Raw genomic sequence first — 26,934 nt, 5'->3', positions numbered from 1 at the left:
TCCAGCAATTGTGTGCACGAGTGAAAACATTACTGGCTTGTCCTTTGAAAGCCACACAGGCTGTCAATCACAGAATCCAGTTTTGTTTGGAAAGCACATCTTCAATAAGTTTGTATTTAAACAATAAACTTTAGTCCCTATAAATTCTTGGGAAAGTTTTGTGGTCTGCTGTTTCCTTGAACCAATGAGGGATAATTTGGAGAAGCAGTCATTCTAGTCTATCATGGCATATGCAGCACAAAACCTACTGAAATTACCAGCTCTTCATTTGAGTGGAAAGACAATTGGTACCATTTCTGAAAACAGTGAGAGGCCAAAATTTTTAATGCCCTTCATCCATATCAAAAACCAGAGATCTCATTTTTTAGCTAGTTTTGAGAAGAATCCCTCTGAACTTGATAAAGTGTTCTCTTTTGCATCTAAATTTCAGCAAGAGAAAAAACAAACATCTCTCCTATGACTCCAGTACAACAGTTACAAGCCTGTAAAGGTATTTGTTAATGGCTTCTGAAAATTATTTTAGCTTTTCAAATATTTATTCAAAAATGTTACTTAAAAAAACAAAAACCCAAAAGTTTGCAAGACCTATTGTTCCAGAACTGGTTAAAGACTGGGGATAGGTTGGCAAAAATAGGAAGGTGTTTTCCAAAGCATCACTTAGACTGCTTTTTGCCACATGTTCTGCCTATTTTTAGTTAAGTCTAAGCAGGTGCATCTTGGTACTGATTACTTGGAAGAAACTAATGACAGAATAACAGGTAAATCTTTATTCTGCTTGCACATTTTCACATTCCCTGTTTACATTCAGGCAGAAATAGATGCAAACTTGGTGCCCACACCAGTCCTGCCAATGCAAGTAGCGACCAGAACAGTTTGGTCTTTGTTGATTTTCCCTGGATATTCATAAGACTCACAACTGCCAGAGAACTCTTCCACTCTCCAGGCTAACGGACTGAAATGCTCCTGCTCAAAGACTCACAGTCTCAGAGTTTGTATTTATGACTCTGGACATGGGGATCAGCTGCAAAAAGCATCATTGCCGTCAACAAAAATAAGATTTAAGGGCATCCAGATTAGTCTGAATGGGTGAACAGCTTTTGCTATTCTATTTCACATTATTTTGTGTGTTAGTCTCTCCTTCCTGAGTGGGTAAGGACATCTTGTCATTAATGATTTATCTCCCTGCACCTTTCCACCCCAGATTTTCCCTCCTGAAGTCTTTAACAGTGGTGACTTACAGGGTGCATTGTTAATGAGACACTCCATGGAAACATTCAGAGGTTGCAAAATTGCTAAATTGCAGATAAACCAAAACATGTAGCCGGATCTTTTAAATTCTAACTGAAATAAAAGGGTAAGAAGTTATGAAATTCCTGTAGCTGCTAGCACTATGTGCGTTCATTTATTGATAACATTACTTTTTACTGATTTGAAAATAAATACCCACTTGTCTGCCTTTCGTTATAGTTTGCCTCCTTCTCCCCTGATAGTCAACAACTTCCACACTCTCCAGATATATGTCAAGCCAGTACACATATTTATTGATGAGGTCTAGTGCCAGAGCAGTTGGCTGTTCAATTTTTGAGTCCACTATCCACGTCCTGTTCATTCCATCCATGTCACATCTCTCCACCTTGGCAGCATTCCCGTAGTCTGTGAAGAAAAGCTTTCTGTTGAAAGAAAATAAGATGTTGTAAGTTTTAAAGGGTGTGAGCAGAGTGCAAAGCTCCTGCTGGATCTGGGAAAAGGAAGCTTTTGTTCTTTGTAATTTTAATTTCCTATATATACCCTATATTGATAAACACACAATTACTTTTAAAAGTTCATCATATCTTCTAATAAATTAACAATTACACAGAATTATCTTTCAAATGTAAAGCACAGAAGTTCTAAATGCATTTCCTTACAAAACAGATACACCACATACTTCTCTAAAATTACAACCTTGAATCCATTTTAACCACTATTTGTAAAAAACGGTAGGATAGCTACAGATAACAATGACATAAGCACAAAGCACTCAGATTGTCTGGATAACAGTTATTCCACATAAGCTATAACAAATACAGGGATTCCCACTGTCAGGTGTTTTAACATCTTTTTCTGAAGGAGATGCTTTAGTCTGTAGTACATTTGTCTCCAGCCTTGGAAAGGTGTTCAGGCTTCAGAATGCTTCCACAGATCCAGTGAATCATTCCATCCAGGAAAAATGGGAAACTACCAAGGACTTAGAATTGCTGTTAAAGCTCCCTAACCCAGTACTTGATTAGCATTCACTGGGTTTAACACACACAAAACAATTTTGATTAACCTGACAATATTTTAACAGGATTACCTATTTGTGAGAACAAATTACACTTGCAGGCTGAAGACCACCTTGCCATGACTTTAACATGCTGTAAAGAATAATCTGATTCCAGGCTGAATGTTACTAAAACTACTTTGAGAACCAGGATTTCATTAGCCAAATGAAATGAATCATCTCCTAGTTATTACCACTAATGTGAATAACTTTGGATCAACAGCATATAAAATTTCAGACAGCTTTATGTGACAGAGAAGTAATTTACAGCCTTGTAACCTCTCATAAAAATCCAGTTTTAGGCTATTTGCTGAAGAGCAGAATGAAACCCATATCCTTTATTATTAGTCTTCAAATAAACAAGATTACATTTTAGAGGTAGTTAAAGTGCTTCAAGTGCAAAAATTGAAAATTTAAAAAAACAAACAAAAAAAACCCCCAAACCACAACAACTTTTTTTTAAAAGGCATTAGAACCATCTATAGTCTATGGGCAGGGGCTGTCAAATGCCAAAATGAATTGATCTCAGAATCATAAAATAGGTCTGGAGAAGCTTTTGAAAGGTCATGTAGTCCATCACCAGGCCACAGGGCAGAATAAACTTTACTATTACATTCCTGAGGGATAGCCCCATTCCTCACAGGGATTTCTATTTATCAGAATAATTCCAAATTCCTGTCCTGTCCTTTATTGTCATTTTTTATCCCAGCTGTACTCTAAGAATATATTTTAAAAACACATGCTTAACATTCAGGTCTATATAAATCAAAATGTCTATACCACAGAATACTTGCAAGGTGAAAATCATACCTGAAAAGCAAAAGTAATTTGGAATGAGAACAAAAAGGAAAAAAAAAGTGCATATAGCAGTATATGCACTTATTTATGTATGTATTCATATCATCAGAAATAACCAACACCTATATATATTTAAAATAAGTTGTCCAAATGCTACATGTGCTCCAGATTACAATCTGTACTCCTGCAGATTTGATTTATGTTATTTAATGGAACTTTGTAGCTCAAGATTCAATAATTCAAGCAGAGATCATTTTGGAATCATAGACCCGAGTGGGTTTGCAGAGATCAGACTTTCACATACATCTATAACCACACACATGTATGTGAACACACATCCAGACACACAGCAGTCACAAAGACCCAAAGTTTGACTTCAGACTGACTCCACTGCACAATGATCAGTTTTATTAATAACTGAACATTTCTACAGATTAAAATACAAGTTAAAAAAACAAATCCAAAACAAAACCAAAAAAAACCAACCCAAAACTACTAGTCTTTTACAACAAGATTATCTTTTCAGATCAGACAAGAAATAAAATATTTGTATGTCTATAAGAAATAGTTCCAGTAAGGAATATCTAAGAATTAAGAATATTTAAGAATTTAAGAGGCTGCTCCAGCTTTCTGGAATAGGAAGTCCCTTCTTTTTCCTCAATATCTGTCCTATAATAACATAATTTGTACAAGTTATCATGACTTCATGTGTAAATGACACTCTTTTTACTCTAAAAAATCATTATTCTTCTCCTGGAGATGGACAAAAATGAAACTTAATAATTAAAGGAAGAGGTAAAAGACAGAACAAGAAAATAGTTGCCTAAATGCTGCTGCATGATCAAAGAGCTCTGAAAATTGAATTAAGAAAATTAAACATTTTACTGTGTAATCTTGAAACACAATTCTGTATTTAAAGACTAATGCAGATTTTTAGGGTGAGGTTTAAACTGGAATTGCATTTTTAACACAAGAAGTTGACCCACAATTGCACCGCATTTCCTTTGCCTCGGGAGCTCTAAAGGATGTACTGTACGGTATTTATTTCAGCTCAAGGCTAATTTTTCTGCTCACAAATGGTGCTGGGTTTGCCTCTCCATTTTCATCAGAGGGCAATGAAATCTTTTTTCCATTCACAGAGCAATTTCAGGAGGAAAGCTGACAGTGTGCACATCCCTGCCCAAGCTCAGGGCACTGGGGCTGACCTTGAGGGACAGGAGCTGACAGAGAGAGCTGAGTTCATTACAGCCTTCATTTCCTAACACTGCCAACGAGGATGCTGAGGCTGCTGCAACAGTAAAAATGTTGGCATTAAATTGAATTTTATTAAGGCATGTTATCTTTTGAAAGCTATGGATTTCATGTGTGGAAATTCTGAATTCTGCCTGTAGTTAAACAACAACAAAAAGGGGAATCTTCTTCATCAAGTCCTGGTGCTTTGCAGGCATTCAAACTCATAAAAGTATTCAGGTGTTTTGACTCTTCCAGAATGGTTTCACTGTGGTCCCAGCAGTGAGGAATCTACATCTAATGACTAATGGTGATATCTTCCAGGCTGAATTACACAGACTGTTTTCTGCAGCAGCTTATTAGGCTTAAACAGCTATTTTCAGCTGTCCTCCTCTCCAGAGAGATCTCTAGATGGAAATCAAATTCCTTCCCTCTGCCCAGCAGCTAGAGATAAGCAGGGGAAGGCAGACTGCCTCCTCTCTCTGGTAAGACAACTCTTTCTGCTGCCTTTCCATGCAGTTATAAACAGTTAAAAAAACAGTTAAATTCCAGTTTTAGGTCAGTGGCTGAACAAACACTGGGTTTGCTGGTCCATAGTGGAGTTCACCGGGGTCTGGGCAGTGGCCCAGCAACCTGCCTGCATCAGCTGGAGATTCAGGCACCCCTGGATGACATTTGTTATTTTCACAGCCCTATTACCCTGCTGATATAAACTCATCCTCCCCCCATCTATTACATGCACCTTTCCTCAGTCTAGAAACTTAGTCTTAAAAAGTTGTGGCTGGGGGATTTTGGTTCCAGCCAGGAATAAATACACAGGGACTATTCTGTCCACATCTGAGCAAGGACAGCTCCCCAGCATTTTAAAATAGCCTCCCTGACAAACCCACTGACTGCAAATAGCAATAAATGTTACCAAACAGAATTAACTCAAGAGGAAAAGAATGCTGCCATGAGAGAAAAGTGACAATGAACTTCCCAGTCCCTGCTGTCACACCAGTACTCAGAGATTCATCTTTCCTTTGTTTTCAAGCCTTAAAACTATGTAAGGGGGGCCTCGAAAGGGCTGTGGTTCTTTCCTTACAGAGACACCTGTGGGATAGCCACTGCCTTAGTTCAGCTGCCAAACCCCTTCTCAAAATTGGTTTTGTCCAGAACCTTCTCTCTCATGACACCCTTTTATTTTCCAAGCTTTCAGTCACCTCATTCGTAATCCACCCCTATTTAATTAGCTGAGAAAGAACTGTTTTCCCTGTAAAGCCACATTTGGGCACCTACATGACTGAAAACTGCAAATTTCTAATGCACCTAAGATGCCAAACATTTTACAGCACCATCAGAGTTTGGGGGGCAAAAATACACAATTCCAGAGCTCCTTGACAAAAAACCAATGAAATAAATATTATAGGAAGCAAATTAGTAAAGTATATATAGAAAAACAGGATGCTTTCTTAGACAAAGTTACTGCTGTGCACAAGACCCAAGTAAAATAAAGTAAAATAATTCCTAGCACACCTCAACAGGAGGTATGGACAGAAAGGACAGGGTTTAATTTTCAGAAATTACACTAAGAGGGTCATTTTCAAGACAGAAGGCAACTGAAGACATTCAGTTGGTCTTGGCAAAATGAACAAGTCACAAAAAAACCTAGAGACTTTTCACCAATTTAGAAGCAGGATTATGATGTGGGAACAATGTTTAAATTAGAACTAACAGAAGTGCTGTGCAACTTAATTGGTATAAAACATAATGAGAACAGCATTGGCATTGAGTGGCACCAGCCACATTTACTGTAGGACAAAGAGGAGAACTGAAACTGTGGGGACTGTGGTGAACAAGAAACCTTCTTCAGAGAAGGTGATCAAACACCTAATTAAAAGGATTGTGTAAAAACACTCCATGGGGTTCTCTCACAGCCTGTGGCATGAGGTGATTGATTGACTGGACTCTCAGAAGGGGACTGCCATGCAGTCCTGTATCTGAGTTCTACTGATTTCAAAAAAAATAAAGTGATTTGATTTAGTTTACATTACATTTAATAATAAGTTTTATGGCATGATCCAGGAGCATTTTTATGTCTGACTGCTTCTGGGTTCAGTAGTTTTCTCATCCACATCTAAAGCAAAAGAAATTTGGCATCCTCAGATTTGGCCCATTCTTGGCAATAAATTATCCAGAGCCCTCAGTGTCCCAGACAGATTTTAGGAATGTGAAGAGCACTGTTTGCTAGAACACACACACACATTGAAAGCAATTCTCAGGGTTGGGGAAAGCCAAATTTATCCCCAGGGGAGGAACTGAAATACCACTGGGTTTGGGTATTTGAGTTTCTCCTTTCTCTGCTTCTTTACAGCACAATGCAGCACCCATCACCTGGAGGATAATTTCCCACACTGCTTTAGGGGATTAGAAACTCTTTGGCTCTCCAGCAACATGCCTTAATTTTTTTGTAGCTGATATTGGAAGGAAATATCGAGTGGATGTTTTTGTGCTGCATGGGAGTGAAATTCTATTAAAGTTCCTCTGTGATTTCTGCGGTGTAAAGGAGGACATATGTTCCAAATCTTCCTGGCATTTTGGAAATCTAGCAATGAGTGCCTGTGAGTAAAATAATAATGGTTTCTTCTCCTAGAGAGCTGCAGATTTAGTGCCACGCAGGAAGCAGCACAGGGTCGAGCTGCAGATAAAAGTAAAACCCAGTCAGACAAGTCATTCTCACCACGCAGAGCCCAGCTCCACTCACTGCTTGCTGCACAACAACAGGCAAAAATCAGCAAAACTCAAACCTTAGGGGGGACATTTGTAATGAAATACACTGCTCTTTACAGGGAAGTTGCCAATTCAAACAAAAGTTTTCTTATTTGCAGCAAGAGGGGTGGTGGCCTGAATAGCAAATGGAGAAGGTAGCTGAGAATTTGGGGATGGATTAAAAACAGAGCCAATCTGGTTCAGTGCTAAGGAAAATACAAGTTGCCATATTTTTTTGTTTGTTTCTATTAAAATTGTCCATCGTTCATCTATGAAAAGATCACCATCACCAGGTCCCTCCTCTGCCCCCCATTTCCTTACAGATGCAGAAATGTGAATTTTCAGGTGTTATAAAGTGAATGTAATTTGATAATTCAGGATGGTTGTTTGTTATATTGTCATAACTATGTTTCACAATTGTTTTAGCAATCCTGTACGTTATTCAAGTTTGACCCTTTCCACTACAGAGGGTATAAAAGCCTTCACTTCATTTGTCTTAGGGATGTCAAATATACATATTTAAAGTTCATAATAATCCTTAAAAGTATTTCCCCCCTCCGTTTTCCACCCAAATATGCTTTTTCTGCAGGGAGAGAGTGCAGAAGCCTCTCCTGTGCACTCATCTACCATCTCTGGTCCTGCAGGAATGGTGTAGGACAGAAAGATGTACAGCTGAGCTCCTGCCTAATGATGTTTTGTCACAGTTGCAATTTTCTCACACACGCTCTGCTTCTTCCTATGCAGAGAAAACTCATAGCAAACCCATCTCAATCCTACCATATTCTATTTCTTGCCCCATTTATGAGTAGTTGTGGCTGCTCATGCTAAAAACAGCGCATCTGGAATATAACAGCAATTAATCAAACACACAGAGAAATGGAAGCTCAGTTCATAGGTTTTGCTGGTGAATAGAATTGCAGAGAAAGTTTCTCTTGCACTCTCATCACAAGAGTTGTTTGTTTTTTTTCCCCAATATCAAGACTACTGCAATGGGATGTACTCTTGAAAAAGTGCATCCCTTAGAATATATCAAATTTATACTTGCTTAAACCTGCTTTCTGTCTACATACAAGTCAATACCTTTTCATTAAAATCATCTAATTACCTTGGGAAATTTTGTGTACAAAGTAATTTTCTGAATAAAAAACACGTTCTCTGAATTTGCAACATTTAACTGCAATATTAAATTTTGGTAAACAAATCAAATATTACTTTTTCAGGCACATTTTTTTACATAGCTACATGCAAAGTTTTAATAACTGTCAGTTTGAAATGAAAGACACATTGCAGGTGTATTCCTGGATTCATTAAGGGCCCTGAACGTCAGTATTTATTTGTCAGATTACTGCCCTTTATCTGAAAATTGTGAGGATTCAGACTTAAATCAGAATTTAAATGCAGAAATTTGGAATTAGCTTCCTTTCAGACTAAATGTGCTTCCCCATGTGAACATCAAGCTCATCAATTAGAAAAGAAATGAAGAAACATTGATTATTCCCATTTTATCACAAACCAGCTGTGCCAAATCCATGTGCTGACCCACTGAAAAAATTAATTTTATAAACAAAGTGCCACGTTACATGGCTTTATATCAACATTTAAGTAGACTTTTAATGTGACATCCAAATAATACCATGAAATCTCTATCATATTTTTAAAAAGTAGATATAAGCCCTATCTAAGGTAAATATTTATCAGATTTCATATAGTTTAAAAATACATGTTTGCATTCAAACCATGCACACACTGATGTTGGAGATACTGAAATCTGGAATATGATGATGAGCAGCTCTTGGATTATCCTGAGTACTTATTTTTGAGGGTAAGATGGTTCATTTCCACTGCTTTACCAGATGTACAAGATGCAGGCAAATAATTTTGACACAGAAAGTTAAAATTCTCTTTCTTCATTGGCATCTCAGGGTCTGATATATTTGTTATCTTTCAAACTCAACTCAAGGTATGTATTTTAATGTGCAATTTTTGATTACTCTTCTTTGAATAATTTCTGGAGCATCAAAAGGGTGCCAGGTAACCTTTTCTACTCTTTACACGCACTCCTTCATGTACAGAGCAGAATACACATATTCATACACTTATTTTCAAAGATTTCCTTACTATTGTACCAAAGCTCTTTCAGGGAAGAAATAAATGCAGCACTTTTCCTGAAGGTATTTAATTTTCACAAGATACTATTATGTGCAGTTAGACTCTATTGCTTCTTCCACTTTATAAATAACATTTTCTCTTAGTTGAAAAGCGACAATATCAAAACTTACTTTTTAAATTGGAATTTTTTTGGGGGGGGGAAAGGGGAAAATTTTCATTAATTGTTCAGTGATTGTAGGGGAATAAAGGTAGAAATAATTGTAGAAAATTATAGAAAAAAATGTAGAAAAAATTGTGTTTGGCTTGGGGCCTGAGGAGCTTCAGGCTAAAGCAGTGTGGAGTTTGGAAGGTTTAACTTTTGTCCTAGAGCTAAGCTCAGGCTCAGAGCAAATCAGGACAGCACATGAGCAACTCCTTGTTTAAAAATGACTGTCTAGACACAGGACGCCATCATTTCCCAAACACTGCCTCACTTCTCCAGGGGCTTTTCCTTCCCAGAATTTGAGACATGGCCTTTTCAACCCAGTCTGAGAAATGATGGTTGGATGGAGCACTTGGCACTATGAAATGTGGAAAATGGGCCCCCGCGGTTTGTCAGGGATTTAAAATCATGTTTTCCACACCGCCAGCATCAATCACAATGAAGGATGCTTTGTCTTCAACTACGTGATTTCTGTCAACCAACTTTCCCCACTCAGTGGCAAGCAATGAAAAAGGAAACATTTTTGCAATATTAATTTATTTTAAATGTATTATTAATGAGAAAAAATAAATTAAAACAGTTCTTCCACCTTGATATTTGATGACCTATACCAGATTAAATGTCAGTAATAGCTGGCATTTGAAGACCTGTCTCATCCATCTTATGCAGAAAATGCTACAATAATCATCATTATGTAGGATTACATTAAATTAATCAAAAATCCACAGCTTGCAAGCTTTAGGAATCTCAGGGCTCCTTCCCAGGCAGACCTGCAGAAAGGCCAGGATTACACTGAGACTTTAGATCCCAAAGTCTTCAGACCCTGAAAACTGACAATTTTAAGGTATGATGACTTAGCAGTCAACAGAAGTGATGGGGATTCTGTTTTTTTTTTTTCCTTTCCAGCAAATTCAAGGCAGAATGCATCAGAGGCTACTAAATGCAATGATGTTTAAACTCTGCAAATCCCAGCACTGCAAACTGCAGGAAGCTGGCAGGTTGGCTGTGGGAACTGCTGCTGGAGGCTGAGTTGTTTTCTTTCATCTAAGGTGTGTCTTTTGCTTTTTGGTTGGTTGGGGTTTTATTTTGGTGCTTTTTTGTTTTGTTGTTGTTGTTTGTTTTTTTTGTTTGTTTGGTGTTTTTTGGTTGCTTGGTTGTTTTTTTTCCCTGCACCCAGGAAAAGTCACACTGGGGATGCTGTGGGGAGCTGTGCTGGTACATCCCTCAGTGCCCAGGCTCTCAAAGCTCCTGGGTTAGATTTAAGTCATTAAATGTAATCTCAGTGGCATCAAAGCTGAAGATGATCTTGGATGAAGAAACAGATGAGGCTGTGAAAAAGTTATTCTGACAAAAACTACACCTGAAATTTATATTTCAAATACATAAATAAATTACAATTTGTATAAAAAATTACTCCAAGTTTATGCATGTTAATGATCTTACCTTATACCAAAGAGGAACAAAAACATTTAATATTTGATCTCCACAAGCAAACACTACTAACACAATAAATCCTTAAGCTGGTTTAAATTGTGCCAATGGTTATTTATCACAGTGTAGAACAGAAAATAGACAGCCTGTGCTTGGCAGCAATGAACAGACTGATCTGTATCCTGGCTTTCCTTTGGGATGATGCAGTAAACTCTGCAGAATAGGGAATTATTCCAATTCAATTGATGATTCTAGGGGTGAGCAGCAATGACAAACGCTCAGGGCTCAACAAGGAAAAAATGTATTTACCCAAACTGCACAAAATGAAAGAAAAGGAAGGTTCTCATCCAGAACTTTGATGTTCCTGTTTAGGAATCTGTGTTCTCTAATGTTTGTGGGGTTTTTTTGTAAATTAATAAGTTCTGAAGTGAATGTTAGAGCTTAGATCTTGAGTTTCTGATCAAGTATTTCCTGCTGCAGAGGTTGGTTTGGATGCTGCTGGTCCATACCAGGCTCAGTGCAGGACTCAGAGCTACAAAGTTTCCCACTACAAATTCCAAAATGGAGCATTATTTAATGTCAGCAACGAATTAATTACCTGGTTCTATGTCTCATCCTTGCATTTGGCAGTAGGTAAAAATAAGGAGTTTTGCTTCCTCATTAACTAAGTAAACCAATCATTTTCTCCCCAAAATTGTATTTACAAATTAAAGTTAAAAAAAACCAACCAAACAAAAAACCCCAAACCAAAGTCTTGTCTAAAAGAAAGACCATGGGCAACAAATGATCAAGTTAGCAGGAAGAAAAAACAAAGCAGGATTTATATGGAACTGCAATATTTGAAATTAGGTTGGAAGTATTGTATTTGCATTATTTTATCCCTTCTGAGATCACAGACTCTTTAAATCTTCATGAGATTTTTTCTTAAGGCGCTACAAAACAGAACTCAATTTCAGTTAAGTGTCAACAAAACTGGTTTTATTCCACCACAGAGAAGGCTCTTGTGCTTTTGCTGTGGTTGCTCTATTCTTGATCTGTTAACCTTTAATTTACAGCAGCAAGGCCTAGTGAGAAGGCAGAATTATTTATGATACCACTAGTAATTAGTGCCTAATTACTAGAACTAATATGAAGCTGCTAGAAAACTGTGCATATATTCAGCATTTAAAGCCAATGAGTGAGAGATTTGTAACACAAATATATAAACAACAGAAGTATTTCCATTTTGACTTCCAAAGGTTCCCCAACTGAGAGCCCATTGATGATCTGCCACATTTCTTAATAAATTTCTACTGTGGCAGAGAAATTATACAAATAATTGTCAAAAAGAGTTTGTGCTTTCGGCTCTAGTTAGCAAATATTTCCAGACCTTTCCTGAAAGATTTACTGAGTACCAAGAAGACTACAAAGACAAAAGTGTGTCAGTACGTGGTGGTATGTAATAATATGTAGATACTGATTAGAGTGTAACAGTAAATTGCTGGAAGTTCTGTATTTTGATGTTCAAAGTGATAAATATGCACGCATTTATTTACTTCAGTCATTGGCTTGAGTTTTCCCTTTTCATTTGAGCAGATCATTCTAAGAACCCTTATTTACCGAATTATCTGCTGCTGATTTCCACAAGAAGTTTGTGTCATTTCGAGACCACTGAAAACCTGTGCTTGCATGACAAAGTACTTAATAGAAAAGCCACATCTGTAATACACTCGCTGTGCTTGTTACAGAGTTGTGAACATAAGTAATGAATTAAATAAGAGGCTGCAAGAAGCAAAGTGGGAATTGTGGGATTAAAGATGCTGTCAGCTGATCCAGAGGCACAGCATCCACTTCTGCTCCAAACACATCATTTATATTTCTTTCTTTTTTTAAGTAGTTGGCAAAATGTGGTAGCACAAAATTATGCTTGGTTTTACAGAAATGATGAAGAGATTAGCCGAAATCAAACAAATGAAGATAGAAATTAAATAAATTCCCTGTCTCCCCAAAGTGAACCCACAGAACTATGGGAAAATTTCACCAAGATATTCAACAACAAAATAAATATTATTTCAGGGAATTATTGGGTTATTCATCTATCTATCCATATCAATCAAATATTTTTTTGCTAGGAGATTATGACTCCTCCTTGTTCTCTGGGGCTAAAAGCATGGAGTGATAGCATGCTCAGCATGGAAAGGATTCCAGAAGATCATAAGTTAGTAACAGAAGAGAAGAAGACAGGGCACTTTAGCCCTTTCCCTCCTGACCTGCTCCACTCTTCTCTGCCCTGGGCTGTCCATTTGCTGAGGAATGGGACACACGGTACCACCTCACCCCGCATTTTCCTCTCCGGTGCACAGTGAACCCTTTCCTGAATTTCCTTCTTCAGGGAAGGACTTTCACAAAGCAATTTTGAAACCAGCAAAAAAAAATCTACTTCCCTATTCCTCTTCTGAAACACCAGAAATGTAGAGGTGTATTAGCAGCCCCGGCTCCAAGCAGAATGAGGAGAAAAAGGGGGGGATTTATACACCCCAGTGATGGCTGCATACACCACCTCTACAATAATGTCTCAAATACCAACCTACCCCAGACAGAATCAGATAGGAAGACAATTTCTGAAAATTACTAAAATGGAAAAAAAAATGAAGAAAGAATTGCAGGAAAAATAAAATAAAAATACTTTTCTGGCTAAGTATAGGATTATATTAATGTGCAAAGCAGTTAGGTTATGCCAGCATGAGCCATCCACACTACCTCACAGATTTTATTATCAATTCTAAGACAATTTCAGAACTCAAAGTAGTAAGTTATGGATGATGGTACTAATATTATAAGAAAAATGGAATTCTAACATGTTTATGATTCACACCACTCAGTCTCACAGGCTTTTGGTCACATCAGTGGTCACTAAATCCCTTTTTCCTTGCTCAAAGTAGCACTGCTCCCCAAGTCTCCACACCACCAGGCAGGCAGCAATGAGTACAGTTACATTTTAGAGCTGCTGAACTTATTAGTTTTATTAATTTACTAATTATATCCTTTTAGGAGAAGAAGAAACAACATAAACCCCAATACAAATGCTGAGTACCTGACATCTCGTGTACTGAGCAGGAGGGGAGGTGAAGCTACCCAAGGAAGGCAGCTGCACGTGCAGCCCAAGAGGTATGGATGGAGATGCTTTATTAAAACAGCTGATATAGTCTGAGGAGAAGATTCCCTTTGCAGCAGACAGCCTGAAAGCAGATCATGGTGTGCCTACCTGTCAGGAAGGCTTAACTTCTTTATTTTAAGACAAAACTGATGCGCACTGACACGAGCGCAGAGTGGATCAGCGAAGAGCCTGGTGGGATTTGGAGGGGAGCAGGGCACTGCCTGTTTGCTTGCTTTACAGCATAAAAGCAATAATCTACAGGCATCACTAACCAAACATATTTCTTATATTATTTTTGTCTGATGCCTGAAATATAATTAATACCTACTTTGCATCTTACCTGCAACAGAAGTTAATTTACTCTAATCAGCCTGAGGTGAAGAGAGCACAGATTAATTTGGGGCTTTCTTCCCCTTGCTTTGTTTCAACATAATTGTCCTCCCCTGACACACCCCCAGTGAATAATCTTACAACCCCCAGCACTTTATAATCACTCACATTCCTCACTGCTCTCTGTGAAGAGGCAGAAGATAGCTTGGGTTGGGACACACAGATACCACCTGCTGCAGAGCAGTAATTTCCTTCCTTACCTTATTAAAAGATCTGCTCCTGGTCTTTTCACATTTTATTCCAAAAGAGGGAAGACTGAAGAGCAGTAAAGATAGTACATTTTACTCCTTAAAAGCTGTTCCTGTGTTCAGCAAGCAGTAATTGCTGGATTCAAACTGCTTCTTGATGGTGCCTGGCAAGGGAGGTGCTTACTTGTCACAGCATAATGGGGAGACAGCAGCGGTGACAATCAGCTCAGCAGCTCAAATGGTGCCCAAATCCCTGTGAAACCTACACTGATAAAAAGGACAAACCCCTGGGATTCAGTTCTTTTTGGAAATCCTGATTGCTTCCCAAGTCACTGAGATCCAGTTCTCATCCCTGTTAAGTCAGACAAGGTCTCACCCCACGAGTGATGAACCTCAAGAGCTCCCAAGGCAGAAGCGCCACTCAATTATAATGCAAAACCTCCATCCTTTCTGCTATTATTTTGTTCCTTTTTTCTTTTTTTTTAATTTTCTTCTTCTTAATTAAACTAGCAACTGAGGCTGTACTATGAGCTGAACTCAATTAAATAAGTCAGGGTGTGTTCAACACATGCTCCCAAAACTGCCACTCAAAGCCCAGGCTGGAAGATCTAATCTGCAAGCATCAGACAGCTGTAAACAGGAAATAAATTGCCATCTGAGCATTGTGCTATTGAACATGTCTAGGAAAAGGCAGCACTCTCCTCAGTATCTACACAACAGATGAAAATCCTAGGATAGTTCCAAAGGTGAGGAAAAAATCAACCAAAAGGAAGCATTTACTGGAGAGAGTGGGGCATTTCTTTATTGGTTATTTAATTATTGGTTAGTTATTCTGCATTAGGAATTTTGGTGTAATATTTTATCAAGCAGTGATTTCAGCATCATGCAAAGTTTTCTGGTGAGAGGGCAGCATTGTGTACCAAGGGCTGGGATAAATCTATTGCTGACTTGATGAGTTCTTCAAACCTCCATGTACCTACTTCTGTATCAGAGAACCTGGCCCAACATTTATTTCCTTTTGAAACTTTTCTATTACTATTTAAAACAGAAGAGAGAACAAAATCAATAAAACCAGGTATGAGCGGGACAAAAAGTTTCTCATCTCTTCTCTAATGAAAACTATTTATTTACACATTGAAAAAAATCTTCAAAAAGATAATATTTGGTGCCTAAGCACTTGTCTGGTGTGTTGGAGGTTCTTGAATTTGGAAGTTCTAGACACTCCATGAGGATCTCCTGCGGCCATGGTTTTCCAAAGATGTTTCCTTTTTCATGGTAACTGTGGAAGTTCCCAGGCTCAACTCAGAAAAGAACAGAAAATTTTTTGCAGGACAGAAAAAGTTCTCCCTATCACCTCACGTTCTGAAACACTAAGAGATAAAAATGCTCCCACTTTCTTTGTAAATAAACAAACAAACAAACAAACGCCCAACCAGTTTTGATGCTAGAAATTCTGAATATCAGGTTATGGAAACTGCTCTCCTCATTCTTAGGAGTAGCCTAAACTGAAGGAAGCAGCTAAGAAGCTTCAGTGTTTATTTTGTGTTTTCCCAATCTGTTGAGGATATCCACCTATCCTCATATCCAGAAACAGACAGGCTACTTCAAATCAGTGCTCAGAATATTTTGAGCTGCACACTGCCATCATATATTTGCGAAAACACCAGCTATTTATGGAAATAAATAATTGCACATGAAGCTCTTCCACTCTCAGGTCACAGGACATCATGAGATGTTCATGAATCTTTGTTTCAGTTTGAATGGGAACACATTCTGTTTAAAGCACAGAAGTGGAAGCCATAAGAGAGGAATTCACACGTTCTTTATAAACAGCTCTTTTCCAAATTCATTCTCTAATGTCACATAACAAAGTTAGTGATCCAAGAAAGCTAAGAAATTCACAGGGTAAAAAGACTGAAAGGGATGATATTATTAAGCCTCTTTTCAGATTTCCTAATAGAAATCCTGTCACTAATCAGTCATTCGTAACAAATACTCATTAATTGTCATCCTCCTCAAAGCGCTCAGCAACAGGACGGTATTTTCAGAGGTGGGGAGGTTGAAGTGTAAAGCAGTGAGCACGCAAAACTGACAAGTATAAAAACAGGGAGAAAAATCAGTGTTTTTTTAGCTCTTACACCTGTGCCTTCCCCATCTGTTTATAGCTGGGTCTTTCCTAAACACCGAGCAGGCAGCGTGCCCGGAGTTTGAACACATCACGGGCGACAGAGATGTATTGGCATTACTTTGTTTGCCAGGTACAGCAAATATTTGCTTTCATTTCCCAAGCCCTGCATTGACATAAAATAATTTATAACTCTATTGAGTATAAACCTCAAAATAACCTCATTTGGCTCACGCAGAATTAAGCTGGTGTGCTGCAGAAGACGAGGAGGGCTCTCTGTGCCTGTGGCACACCCAAGAATTTAGAAACACAAAGTGCTCAGTTCTGCTTTCTTCTGAACATATGTCCAGAAAACTTAATAAAAACTGAGTTTTGGTAAGGTTTTATGAAAATCTCCTCTACATTTCTGGTCAAGGTTTTAGGCCTCTGCCACAGGCAATACCACAGAGCCTCAGTGGCAGCTGCTGTAATTAAGGCAAGATACTTGATTTAATCAAAACATTAATGTAGGTTCTTTGGTTTCACCTTTTCCCAGACATTTTTCTGTATGAAGGATTCTCTCTAAAGGACTTAGATTTTACAGCTGAATAGCCTTTTGCTCATAAGTCCTTGTTTTAATTTTTGGTGAGATCCTGTTGGCTTTTGCATGCAGGAGGCCAAGTTCAGTTTTCAAGAACTTGCACTTGCTATGAGAGAAAAATGCATGGGCTCTCTGTGTGTTCTCCTACAAAACCACTGTCACATCACTGGTTACAGTAAACATGCCAATCATAATATTAATAATATTCCAATGTAAATACTAATAATAGGTGTACCACAGTTTCACAAGAGTGCTGAACGATAAAGACATGAAAAAGATAAAGACAGAAAGTTCCACTTGCACAAGGTTTCTTTTTTAAATATTGAAATTTCTTTCTAGTCTTTCTTTATATCTGTGACCAGGCTAAAAAAAATATCCATTCTACCATTCCCTCCCCACCCCCCCTAAATTCCCACCTTTTCTTCAAGTCTCTTTATCCATCTATTTTTCACACTACAACTTAGTTCCCTAACTAGATATTTATCCTCACCTCCCTGTTCCAGAGAGCTGCCCCTTGACTGGAAGCCATGAAGGCTGAGCAGTCACAGGTGTCCCCATTTGGGAAAGAAAAGGTTTAATTCACTTGTTTTTGGGATCTTAGAGTCTGGCACTCAATAAAGAGTAATTGCATGTTCTTGAAAAGAGCTCATGTTGCACATAGATAAATACACTGTATTTTAAGCACACAATGAGTTTTAAAATGCATATAATGATTTGAAACACTTCTTCATTGCTGTCACAAAGCTGTTTTCGTTTTTTGTTTTTTTTTTTTTCTTTTTTATCTATCATGACTGTAGCTATAAAATCTAGTGATGGAAAATAAGCATTTTCATTTGATTAAGCATTTTGAAGCAGCACTGAGTTTGGGGAACACTTACTTGAAGCACAAAATGAGAAATAAAATGACACAATGAAAGGTAAATGTCACCAATCTTATGATTAAAAATGTAATTAGGGAAGATTAAAACTAATTCTGTGCATGACTTTTTCCTTTTTTTTTTTTTGTTAAAACTGTACCACATGTGCAAATATGCAACACAGACAATTTCACTGACAGAGGCCAGGGCATGGGCAGCCAGTGACCTCTGACAAGTGCCCTGCAAAATTCTCCTGGTGCCAACAGAGCTGTGGCATGACCTTTGTTTTATTTATTATGAGGTAGAATGGTGTTAGAAACAGAAAATAGGAGTTAAAACTCACATAGAACAGAACTGCAACAACCTTCTAAGCCATGTCTAAACCAAGCAGCTACAGAAGAAGGGCTCTCCACTGGAAATTTTCAAGGGTTTTTTGATGTCTTTTTGTTTGTTTTTTTTGCAATTAAATGAATGAAGTAATTAAATGAATGAAGTAATTACAATTGGCTAATTCTACTTAGGGAAATAATATATAAGCCACAGAAAAAATAAAATGTGTATCTTCAGGAAATAAGAATAGTTAGTCAGATTCACCTCCCAGATAAAACATCAGCATCTTTCCTATTTTTCCCTGATTGTATAGCATAATTCCTGTCAAAGTACCTTCCATGAACACCAAGTTCTTCAGAGAACCTGAAATTCAAAGAACAGGTGAACAGCCTGACACTCAGCTTAGAGAAAGGGGGGAAGCAGAAAATCCATGGACATCCCCCAAAGCTTGAGGGTGAGCTCAGCATCCCCAGAATGAGCCTGTTCATCACTTGGGAGGGTTGGACCTGATGCTACTGGCTTTAAATGATCTTATTTACTTTCATAGAGAGGTAAAAAAATATGGAAACCACCAGGCTGAGCTCAGCACTGCACTCAAAACACCACTGGGGCTTGACTGAGTGCCAGCACTACCCTGGCTAAAGGGGCTGCTGAGCACCTGAGAGCCAATTTACCCTCCCTTCTCTTCCAAAATTCACAGGGGCTGGCACTTCCCTGCGTGCAGCTTCCCTGAAAATATCTGTCCCAGAATGCTGTTGGTTTCAGGAGTCAGGTGTACTGGTGTAAAAAGGGCTGGAGCAGATCTCATTTTTCTCATTTTTGTTGCAAATAAGCAGTGACTGAGAAGTGTTAAGTACAATTTCTTTCCTCCCCAATCTCTCCCAGCCCAAATCGAAACACCTTTCCCCAGAGGTTTGGCACTGACAGTGACAGTCATTACTCCTAATACTGAAAAACAGTATCATCTCCAAACCCTGTGAGATCTCTGTTTAGAAAGAAAGATTCTGCAATCTTCATCTCAGGGTTTTCTTACTATTTGCAGAAATCCATACTACACCGCAGTGGCAAAATCTTCCTATCAACACCTGTGGATTTCAAACTGAAAATTAGGAGCTCTATTTCTCTGCAGTATCACAACAGCAAAATAAAGCACCAGCAGGACACCAGATGTGAAACTGTAGAGTTTGTCTCGTCAAGAAAAAATTGGGTCCCATCCAAGAGTAAGGGAAAATCAAAGCTTCTACAATTTCTGCAATTCTGCTCTATGTGAAGTGGCCCATTCATGGCTCCTATTTTCTCTTTACCTAAACAAAAGTAGGTTGCTTGAATTAAAATGTAATTCAGCCATAGACAGCTAACAAATGGAGATTTGTGTCACAGCACTACAGCAGTTATTTTCCCACCACAAAAATATATTCCTTTCATTTTTCTTTGGGTGCTCGGATAGGTGCACATTTAGGAGCATATAATCTGTCTGTGTGACTGCATATAGGCAGACATTGAGTAAAAATGTCATTTAAATAGGATCAGAACTGCTTTTGAGCTGCTTGGAAGACTGGAAATGTTACCTAGGATTATTTAATACATGAAGGTTTTGTAACTGCACATAATTACTTACCTGACAGTAAGACAGAACCTACAACTTCATAAACATAGGAAAGCTGCTGTCAAAGCTCTTCTATCTCCACTATTTCTCCTTCAGCAGATAGAAAATGGCTAAATTATCTTTCTCATCCATGGCAAACCTAATATGAGCTCTCAAACCCACCACATGCTGAGGAGAAAATACAGCCCAGGTGCCCTGGTTATTATTAGCTGTCATATTTTTTATTCTAAGAGGTCTGTAAGACTTCATTATCTGATTTCACAGTGGTTCTTTACTGGTAACGAGTAAAAGCAGGTTAAGAAGCACAAAGAAATGGAATTGTGCACTCAGGGAGGTGCAGACTGCTCGTCCTGGAGGGGGTTCTCCAGAGCTGGGGTTCAAATTGCGGCCAACTCACCTTAACACCTGTAAATCAAAACCAAACCTGTGCCCTGGGAACCATCCACACATTGCAGGAATTTATAGGAATGTGCAGGATCACAGGTTTTATATTTTTCTAATGGCTCTGCCTGTCTGCAACAACCTAATGATGTTCTTCATGCTGAAGCTTTCTTAGCTTTGTTCCTCCTTTCCTTTTTCTCTTCTTATTTTTTCCCCAAATAAGTTTGTCCACTCTTCACATACTTTCATCCCCTCTCACCCAATTTGCTCCTTCTGCACTTTGAATTGTATCTGCTTGTCTGACCTCAGATTATTTTTACTGCCCTTTCTACAACCTGGCATTTCATATTGTCCTCCCACGTCTGTCTATACTCATTTTAAGCACTAAATTGTACTTTCCCTTCAACAACTTTCCAATGTGATTTGAAATTGAAGAGAGAAGCAATAGCCTCAAGACATTAAAACCCATCCATTTAACTTGGTCATAGAGAAGGCTCTGTAACTGTGAAGTTCACATCTTGTTTCATGGTCTCTTTTCCCCTGGAATACCTATGCAGACAAATATCATGGTAGAAAAAAAACTCATCATCAAGCCCCAGTATGTGTGAATATGGAGGCAAGCCAAAACATAAATAGATATTTGGCTTTTGGCAAGATAGTATTTGGCATTTAATACATCAAGCAGTAATCTGCATTGTATTTATTCAGCTGAGCATGTAAGGTGCATTTGAATGTGAGAGTGATAAATAGAAATGAGTTACACAAACTGCAATCAAACTGTGTGCTATTCTAGGCCTCAGAATTATTAAAATGAAAATACAAAGAGAATAGTATAGGGGGTGTTTCTATAAAGGATGCTTTAGATAATACCTCTAAGGGTTTATTTGTAGGGGCAATTCTTTTTCTCCCAGTGGAAAACTGCAGCTCTCTCCCAAAATCTCTTCCATGTCTGGAACAATAGTCTATGTATGAGATTACTTTTCCTATTCATCTTTTATAAACCCTCAGCTGCAATCCCAAAATTTCCAAAGCTGGCTGGTAACAAGCTAGTTCAACAATCACAAAACCCACAGGTCAGGCACTGGCTCAAGCAAAATTCTTGTGATTGTACCTCATATTTATTTTTGGAGTAATTTCTTGAGTGTTATACTGTCATTTATCTGCAGCCCAGCCCCAGCAACTGGATTGCAGCTTTGTGTCCCTCCCCATGACTCCAGGTGTATTAATTGCCAGATATTTACATGTTGTTTGTCATGTGTTTATCTCATTACCTTCAGGGAACAGATGTTGAACAGCTGCTGAGGTGTACAATCTTTCATACTGTAAGCAAATAGGTTTATGTTTCTGCCTGCGGTTTCAATCCTTATCTTTCTGCAATATAAGATTTGCCATTTAATATATTACAGGATAATCCCTGTTGTATTTGTTTACAAATGCAAGTTTGGAACATTAAAATCCAGGAACAATTTTTTTTTCTGCAACTTCCTCAATCAGTTGCAGGGGCTGAAAGCAGAATTTTCTGGAGACTTTTTTTTTTCAGCAGCTGTTCCTCTGGTTTGCTTTCTCTAGCTTATTTATGCATTGCAGCCAGTCCTACAAGTCCTTTTCCATACTTTTACTTGAATGAAAATGCCCAAACTTGTTTGTGTGCAACTTTTTAAAAAGTGGATGTTGGAGCCACGGAGGCAAAAGGAAAATAAGTGTCGATACACATATCAGTATCTATTTCTCTATGGAGAAAAAAAGGAAACTGACTGAAATCCCAGTTTGTCCTTGCTGGTGCTAAGGGCACCTGGGTTTCTGGAGCTCAGAGCTTTATTTTGCAGGAGCCTAGAGGTCAGACCTGCTGCTGCAGCAATGGAGCAGGCTGCTGGCTGCTCTTTGAGGTGTAAGACATGGATAAATTTGGGCAGCCAAGCCACAGACCTGTCCAAAAGACACTTTCATGGTCTCAATGACAATGTTTGCCCCACAAGATGACTGCCCTGATGTCAGTGACTTCAATCCAGCCGTGGGTACTTTAGGCTGTGACTTCTTACACCTCCTGCAACCCTGATAACTGCAGAGTTTGTTAATAATGCACTTTAAACCAAACACCACAACATGCATCCACTCCATATTTAAAGTGATGTAACAAGTGAGCACTGTTTACAAAGAAATGAGGAAAAGCTTATTTCAGAGCAGCACATTGTGGGAGATGACTGGAGCTTGCCTGTGAGTGCCTGCAGTAAGGACGTGATCACTTTGCTATTGCTATTTTTAATTGTATTGCTATCCTGGAACGCAAGCAACAATCCACATTAAAATATTAACATTTCTCTGCAGCATCACCTGCTGCCTTCATCTGTTAATGCTGATGCCTTCAAGGTGATATCGGTCTTTGGGCAATAAAATACCCCAAAACATCCAGCAGTAAGGATCTCACAGAAGGCAAAAGCACCATCTGACAGAGCCACGGGGCACAGGAGGAGCCCAGGGTCCGGCGTGGGGGAAGCTGCACTGTCAGCAGGCACAGAGCACTCACTGGTGATGTGTTACTGCCCTGACACTGGCCCATGATGTTAATTACAATTAGCTTCTCACTGCAGAAATTCGTGGCTTGTGTGGATAGATGAAACTTGATTAACAAGCTACAGACTAAATGGAAATATTTCTGAGCCTGATGTTTCTGAAAACTACTGATGGAGTTTAGTGAAGTAATATTTCCTGTTACTAACTGGCAAGAGGGAAGCAGATCATACACAGCCATATCTCAAAGGAGTACATGAGATGAAAGAGATAAATATCCTTATCCAGTCCTGTGGTCTGTGTGTGGGTATTTACAGTAATAAATCTCTTGTCAGAAAGCTTTTGCATTCGAACTCTCAGCATCTATACTTCTGCTACAACAGTCTTATCCTGTATGTGTTTTTTTTTTTGGTTTTTCTTCCCTTTTTTCAGTAGGGCCAAAATCTAGCTCACACATTATTGTGCTGAGAGACAAGTGCTGCCAACTTCACCCTCCTCTAAGTCGTGTAACATTGAGGTGATGACAGACAGGAGTTCACACTCCCCACACTCTGGCAGCTGTGTCCCTCTGTACCTTCCTGTGTCACTTTAAAAAATGGAAGTGGAAACACAGTAGAAACCATTCTCCAAAGTTCTGCTGGGCATCAGAAAACTAACTTTTAGAAAAATGAACAATGTGCCACAGAGTATAGGACACATCTTGCTTTGAAAAATAGCACCAAAAAATAAGGGATGGCGAGGAATATGGAGAAGGGAATTAGACATGCTGCTGTTCCAGCTGAAATAGGATGCAGTTGAGTAGGATGGATAGGAAAAGCTGTCTGTATAGTGTGATTTCAACAGAAGCTGAACCATCCCATTGGCTTTCCCTGTGCAAAATCCCCCTTTTAATCCCCTCTTTACAATGATTAGTGATTCATCTACACAGATACAATACAGGGAGATCCTGCAGATGCAAGATCACTTCAGGAAAGGATCTAAAAGGAGAGGCAGTGGCAGCTGGGAGGGCACAGAAAGAACAGGAGCAGAAAAAAAGGCAACAGGAAGAGGAAAATCAAAATCATTAAACTGTTTTTACCAAGGTAACACCTGACCAGAATCTAGACCCAAATCAGTTCTATCACATTGCTAAGGAAAAACTCCAGAAAATCAGCAAGTATTACATGGAAGTGTTTACAACAGGAAACAAACTTTCCTATTTCCCTTGGCTTTTCAGGGAAATGGAGACCAAACAGAGACTATATAGAGAGCATAATAAATAATCAGAAGTTTGGATGAAGGAGGTGCTGCTGGTGGGGAATATATGAAAGAAATAAGTTGTAAGAAATTGAGATTTCTTAGTCTAGATTAAAAAAAAATATCTGCTAGTTATCCTGAAGCAGCTAAAAAGTCACTGCAAGAAGAGGCAAATAAACTGTTCTCCATAATTAGAGACAATAATCTTAAATTGACAGAGACAAAGACATATAGCACATGCAATGTCCTCTCTGAATATTATGGATTATGAAATTCAGAAAAAATCTACTTGTAGAATGTCACAGGCTCATTTATTCTGCCTTCAAAGAATGTGATAAAATAGGCAACCTCTCAACCTCTGCCTCTAATCTCTACTCCTTTTCCATACACATACAAACTGGACAATGTAGAGCAGGTGTGGATCTATGTAACTCATCTCTAGGCTGTGAGATAAATAAGAACAAAACAAAAATAAAAATGCACATAAAAATGTTACAAATGCAAATCCAAGCATTCAAATGCTAGCAAGCATTACGATTCCTTTGTTGCCTGAAATTATCCCATTATATGAGCAATCAAAATTCTTTGATTACATCCATGCTGATTATTATTTCAAAACACCCTCCTCATGCTCTGAGGAGTGACTGCTGCTTCCTTACATAATGTGCTGCCTCACACCCTTCGATAGAGATGCATTTTGTTCAAATCCTGCTCGGAATGCAAAGCTGCTCACTTCCGAGCAGGCGCTTACCAGTGTTCACACCTCTGTCTCCAACTGCTTCCCAGACATTAATGAATAATTCTTCACAAAATCCTCCCAAGCTTAAACCAAGTGAACCTCCCACAGAATTTAAACCACAATTTCAAGCCTAACCAGTAATTATGGCTGCTTGATTTAAGTTTGATGCTGCAGAGCCTGATTCTGCCTGTGACACCGAGACATTACATTTTCAAAACCTCATCCCAAGTCATAGGCAGTTCAACACAGCCAGAACTTCTGAGGACATGGGTGGCTCATCAAAGTATTATTTTTTATATATATGCATAATTATATTATAAATACATAAGCAGCAGTGTTGTCAAATATTGGGCTAAAATAATTCACCAACAAAAGACAGGAATCCTCTCCTAAACTCTTGGAAATCATACACAGACACATGTATTATGTAAGTATCTTCACTTCAGCAACTGAACAGTCTCAGCTGTTCCCTGAATTGGGTATGACCTGTGGGCATTCAAACCTTTCAAATAAAGCTGCCAGCATGTTGAAAGTTTAAGCACGCATGGAAATGCCAATATTAAGATTTCACTTTTGAAATGTTAGAATATACATCAAGTTTTTTGAAGTGACAGCTGTATACATCAAAGTATTGTGATCTACTAAAATATTACTACAGTCAGAAAACTCTACGTGACAAGTAACAGAACAGTAATTTAACAAGGAGATTCATAAATAAAAGCAGAGAAACAAATAAATCCTTGAACTTTCAAAAGATGCAATGTTTTCACATCAGTAAACCATGTTAGACACTCAGGAATCCAAACAAGAGCTTGGCTTGGTGTAGTCAACCGATTTCTGTTCCAATTTAAATATTTTGGTTAGAGGTCTGATTTTCTGTTGAAGGCAGTGTAATCCCTGTTGGGAATGCAGTTTGCTTGTTCTCTCCTTCTGCTCAGCCAGAGGAGCTGTGCCAGCAGAGAGAACAGTGCCTTCCCTTCTGCAGGAGGAGAAAGAGCAGCCAAGAGAAGGTGCTGTGCAATTCCTGGGTCTGGAGAAGCCTGTCAGCAAAACCCAGTGTTTGTGAAACTTACAAAGCTCTCAGACCACAAGTGGTGGTTTCTCAGCATGTAAAAAGAAAAAAGCACTGTTAATAGATTATTTTCATTTAATATCTGCTGAATAAAGATCCCTGAGTATTTTGGTTTGGGGTTTGTTGATTTGCTGTCAAATCCTAATGAATAAAAACGATCTAAACAAAACTGAAGCAGAATCAATGAGATCATTTTTTACCTCGATGGCCTTTTCCTAGACTTCCCTATGCTAAAAGTTTGCATCCACAGTGAGCTAATTACCCATTGATTCAAAGTAAATAAGTTTTCAAGTGCCAACCTGGACACTGCCCAAACTCCTCAATCCTGTTCCTTAGAAACACCAAGACTGAGGCCAACTGCAAATTTGGACCGAGCTTTTTGTGTGCACATTAACGTGTTTGTGTGTGAAAATGAACCAACTAGCTCAAGCAAACTGGTAATGAGCAAACTCAAAAGGGTTTCGAAGTTTCTGAGCACAGAGAATATTCATTTCAGAAACAAGAGAGAGCCAGAGCTCCCACACTTCTGCTGGAGTTTTGAGGATGGTAAAGCAGAAATTGATTCTCCTTCCACTGTAGGTTGACACAGTTGTGAGCTTCAATAGATAACTTTGGACAGCTTATTTAACAGCTCTGTGGCTGATCAAACACAACAAAGAAATTGTGTCAGCAAGTTGGAAACACGAGTCTCTAAAGAAAAGCTGCTCCTCACCCCCAGTGTCCACAACTTCTACCCAAGGCACCAATTTGCTTTCTCAACCACCACGTGAGAAAGCTGCTCCTGCTGCTTTATGAACACAAAACTAAACAATTAAACTTACAATTTAACCACTCAGATCAAGGCAATGCCTAAAAAGCGAGGGTACACCCTGTGGGTAGGAACTTTTATGTGTGTTCCAGGATAAATTTGTGATATAAAAATCCCTTTAAAATCCAGTTTTCAGTTTCATTTGCAGCAAATGTAAT

At 38.6% G+C, this 26,934-nt stretch overlaps 1 protein-coding gene across 1 annotated transcript in view; it reads right to left on the bottom strand.

Annotated features, from left to right (window-relative positions):
* LRP1B (LDL receptor related protein 1B) overlaps window positions 1-26,934 on the bottom strand; it is a 714,787-nt gene that overhangs the window by 227,430 nt on the left and 460,423 nt on the right. Inside the window, exon 10 of the mRNA XM_088058617.1 lies at window positions 1,448-1,670. Coding sequence (XP_087914743.1) covers window positions 1,448-1,670 — 223 coding nt within the window. The remainder of the gene's footprint in view (window positions 1-1,447; window positions 1,671-26,934) is intronic.

The sequence above is a fragment of the Pseudopodoces humilis genome, chromosome 8 (assembly GCF_049639895.1).
Source record: "Pseudopodoces humilis isolate 2021_Gansu_Grassland_sample_001 chromosome 8, ASM4963989v1, whole genome shotgun sequence".
NCBI classification, from domain to species: domain Eukaryota; kingdom Metazoa; phylum Chordata; class Aves; order Passeriformes; family Paridae; genus Pseudopodoces; species Pseudopodoces humilis.
The sequence above is the reverse complement of the archived record's forward strand: the minus strand, read 5'-3'. Positions and strand labels throughout refer to the sequence as shown.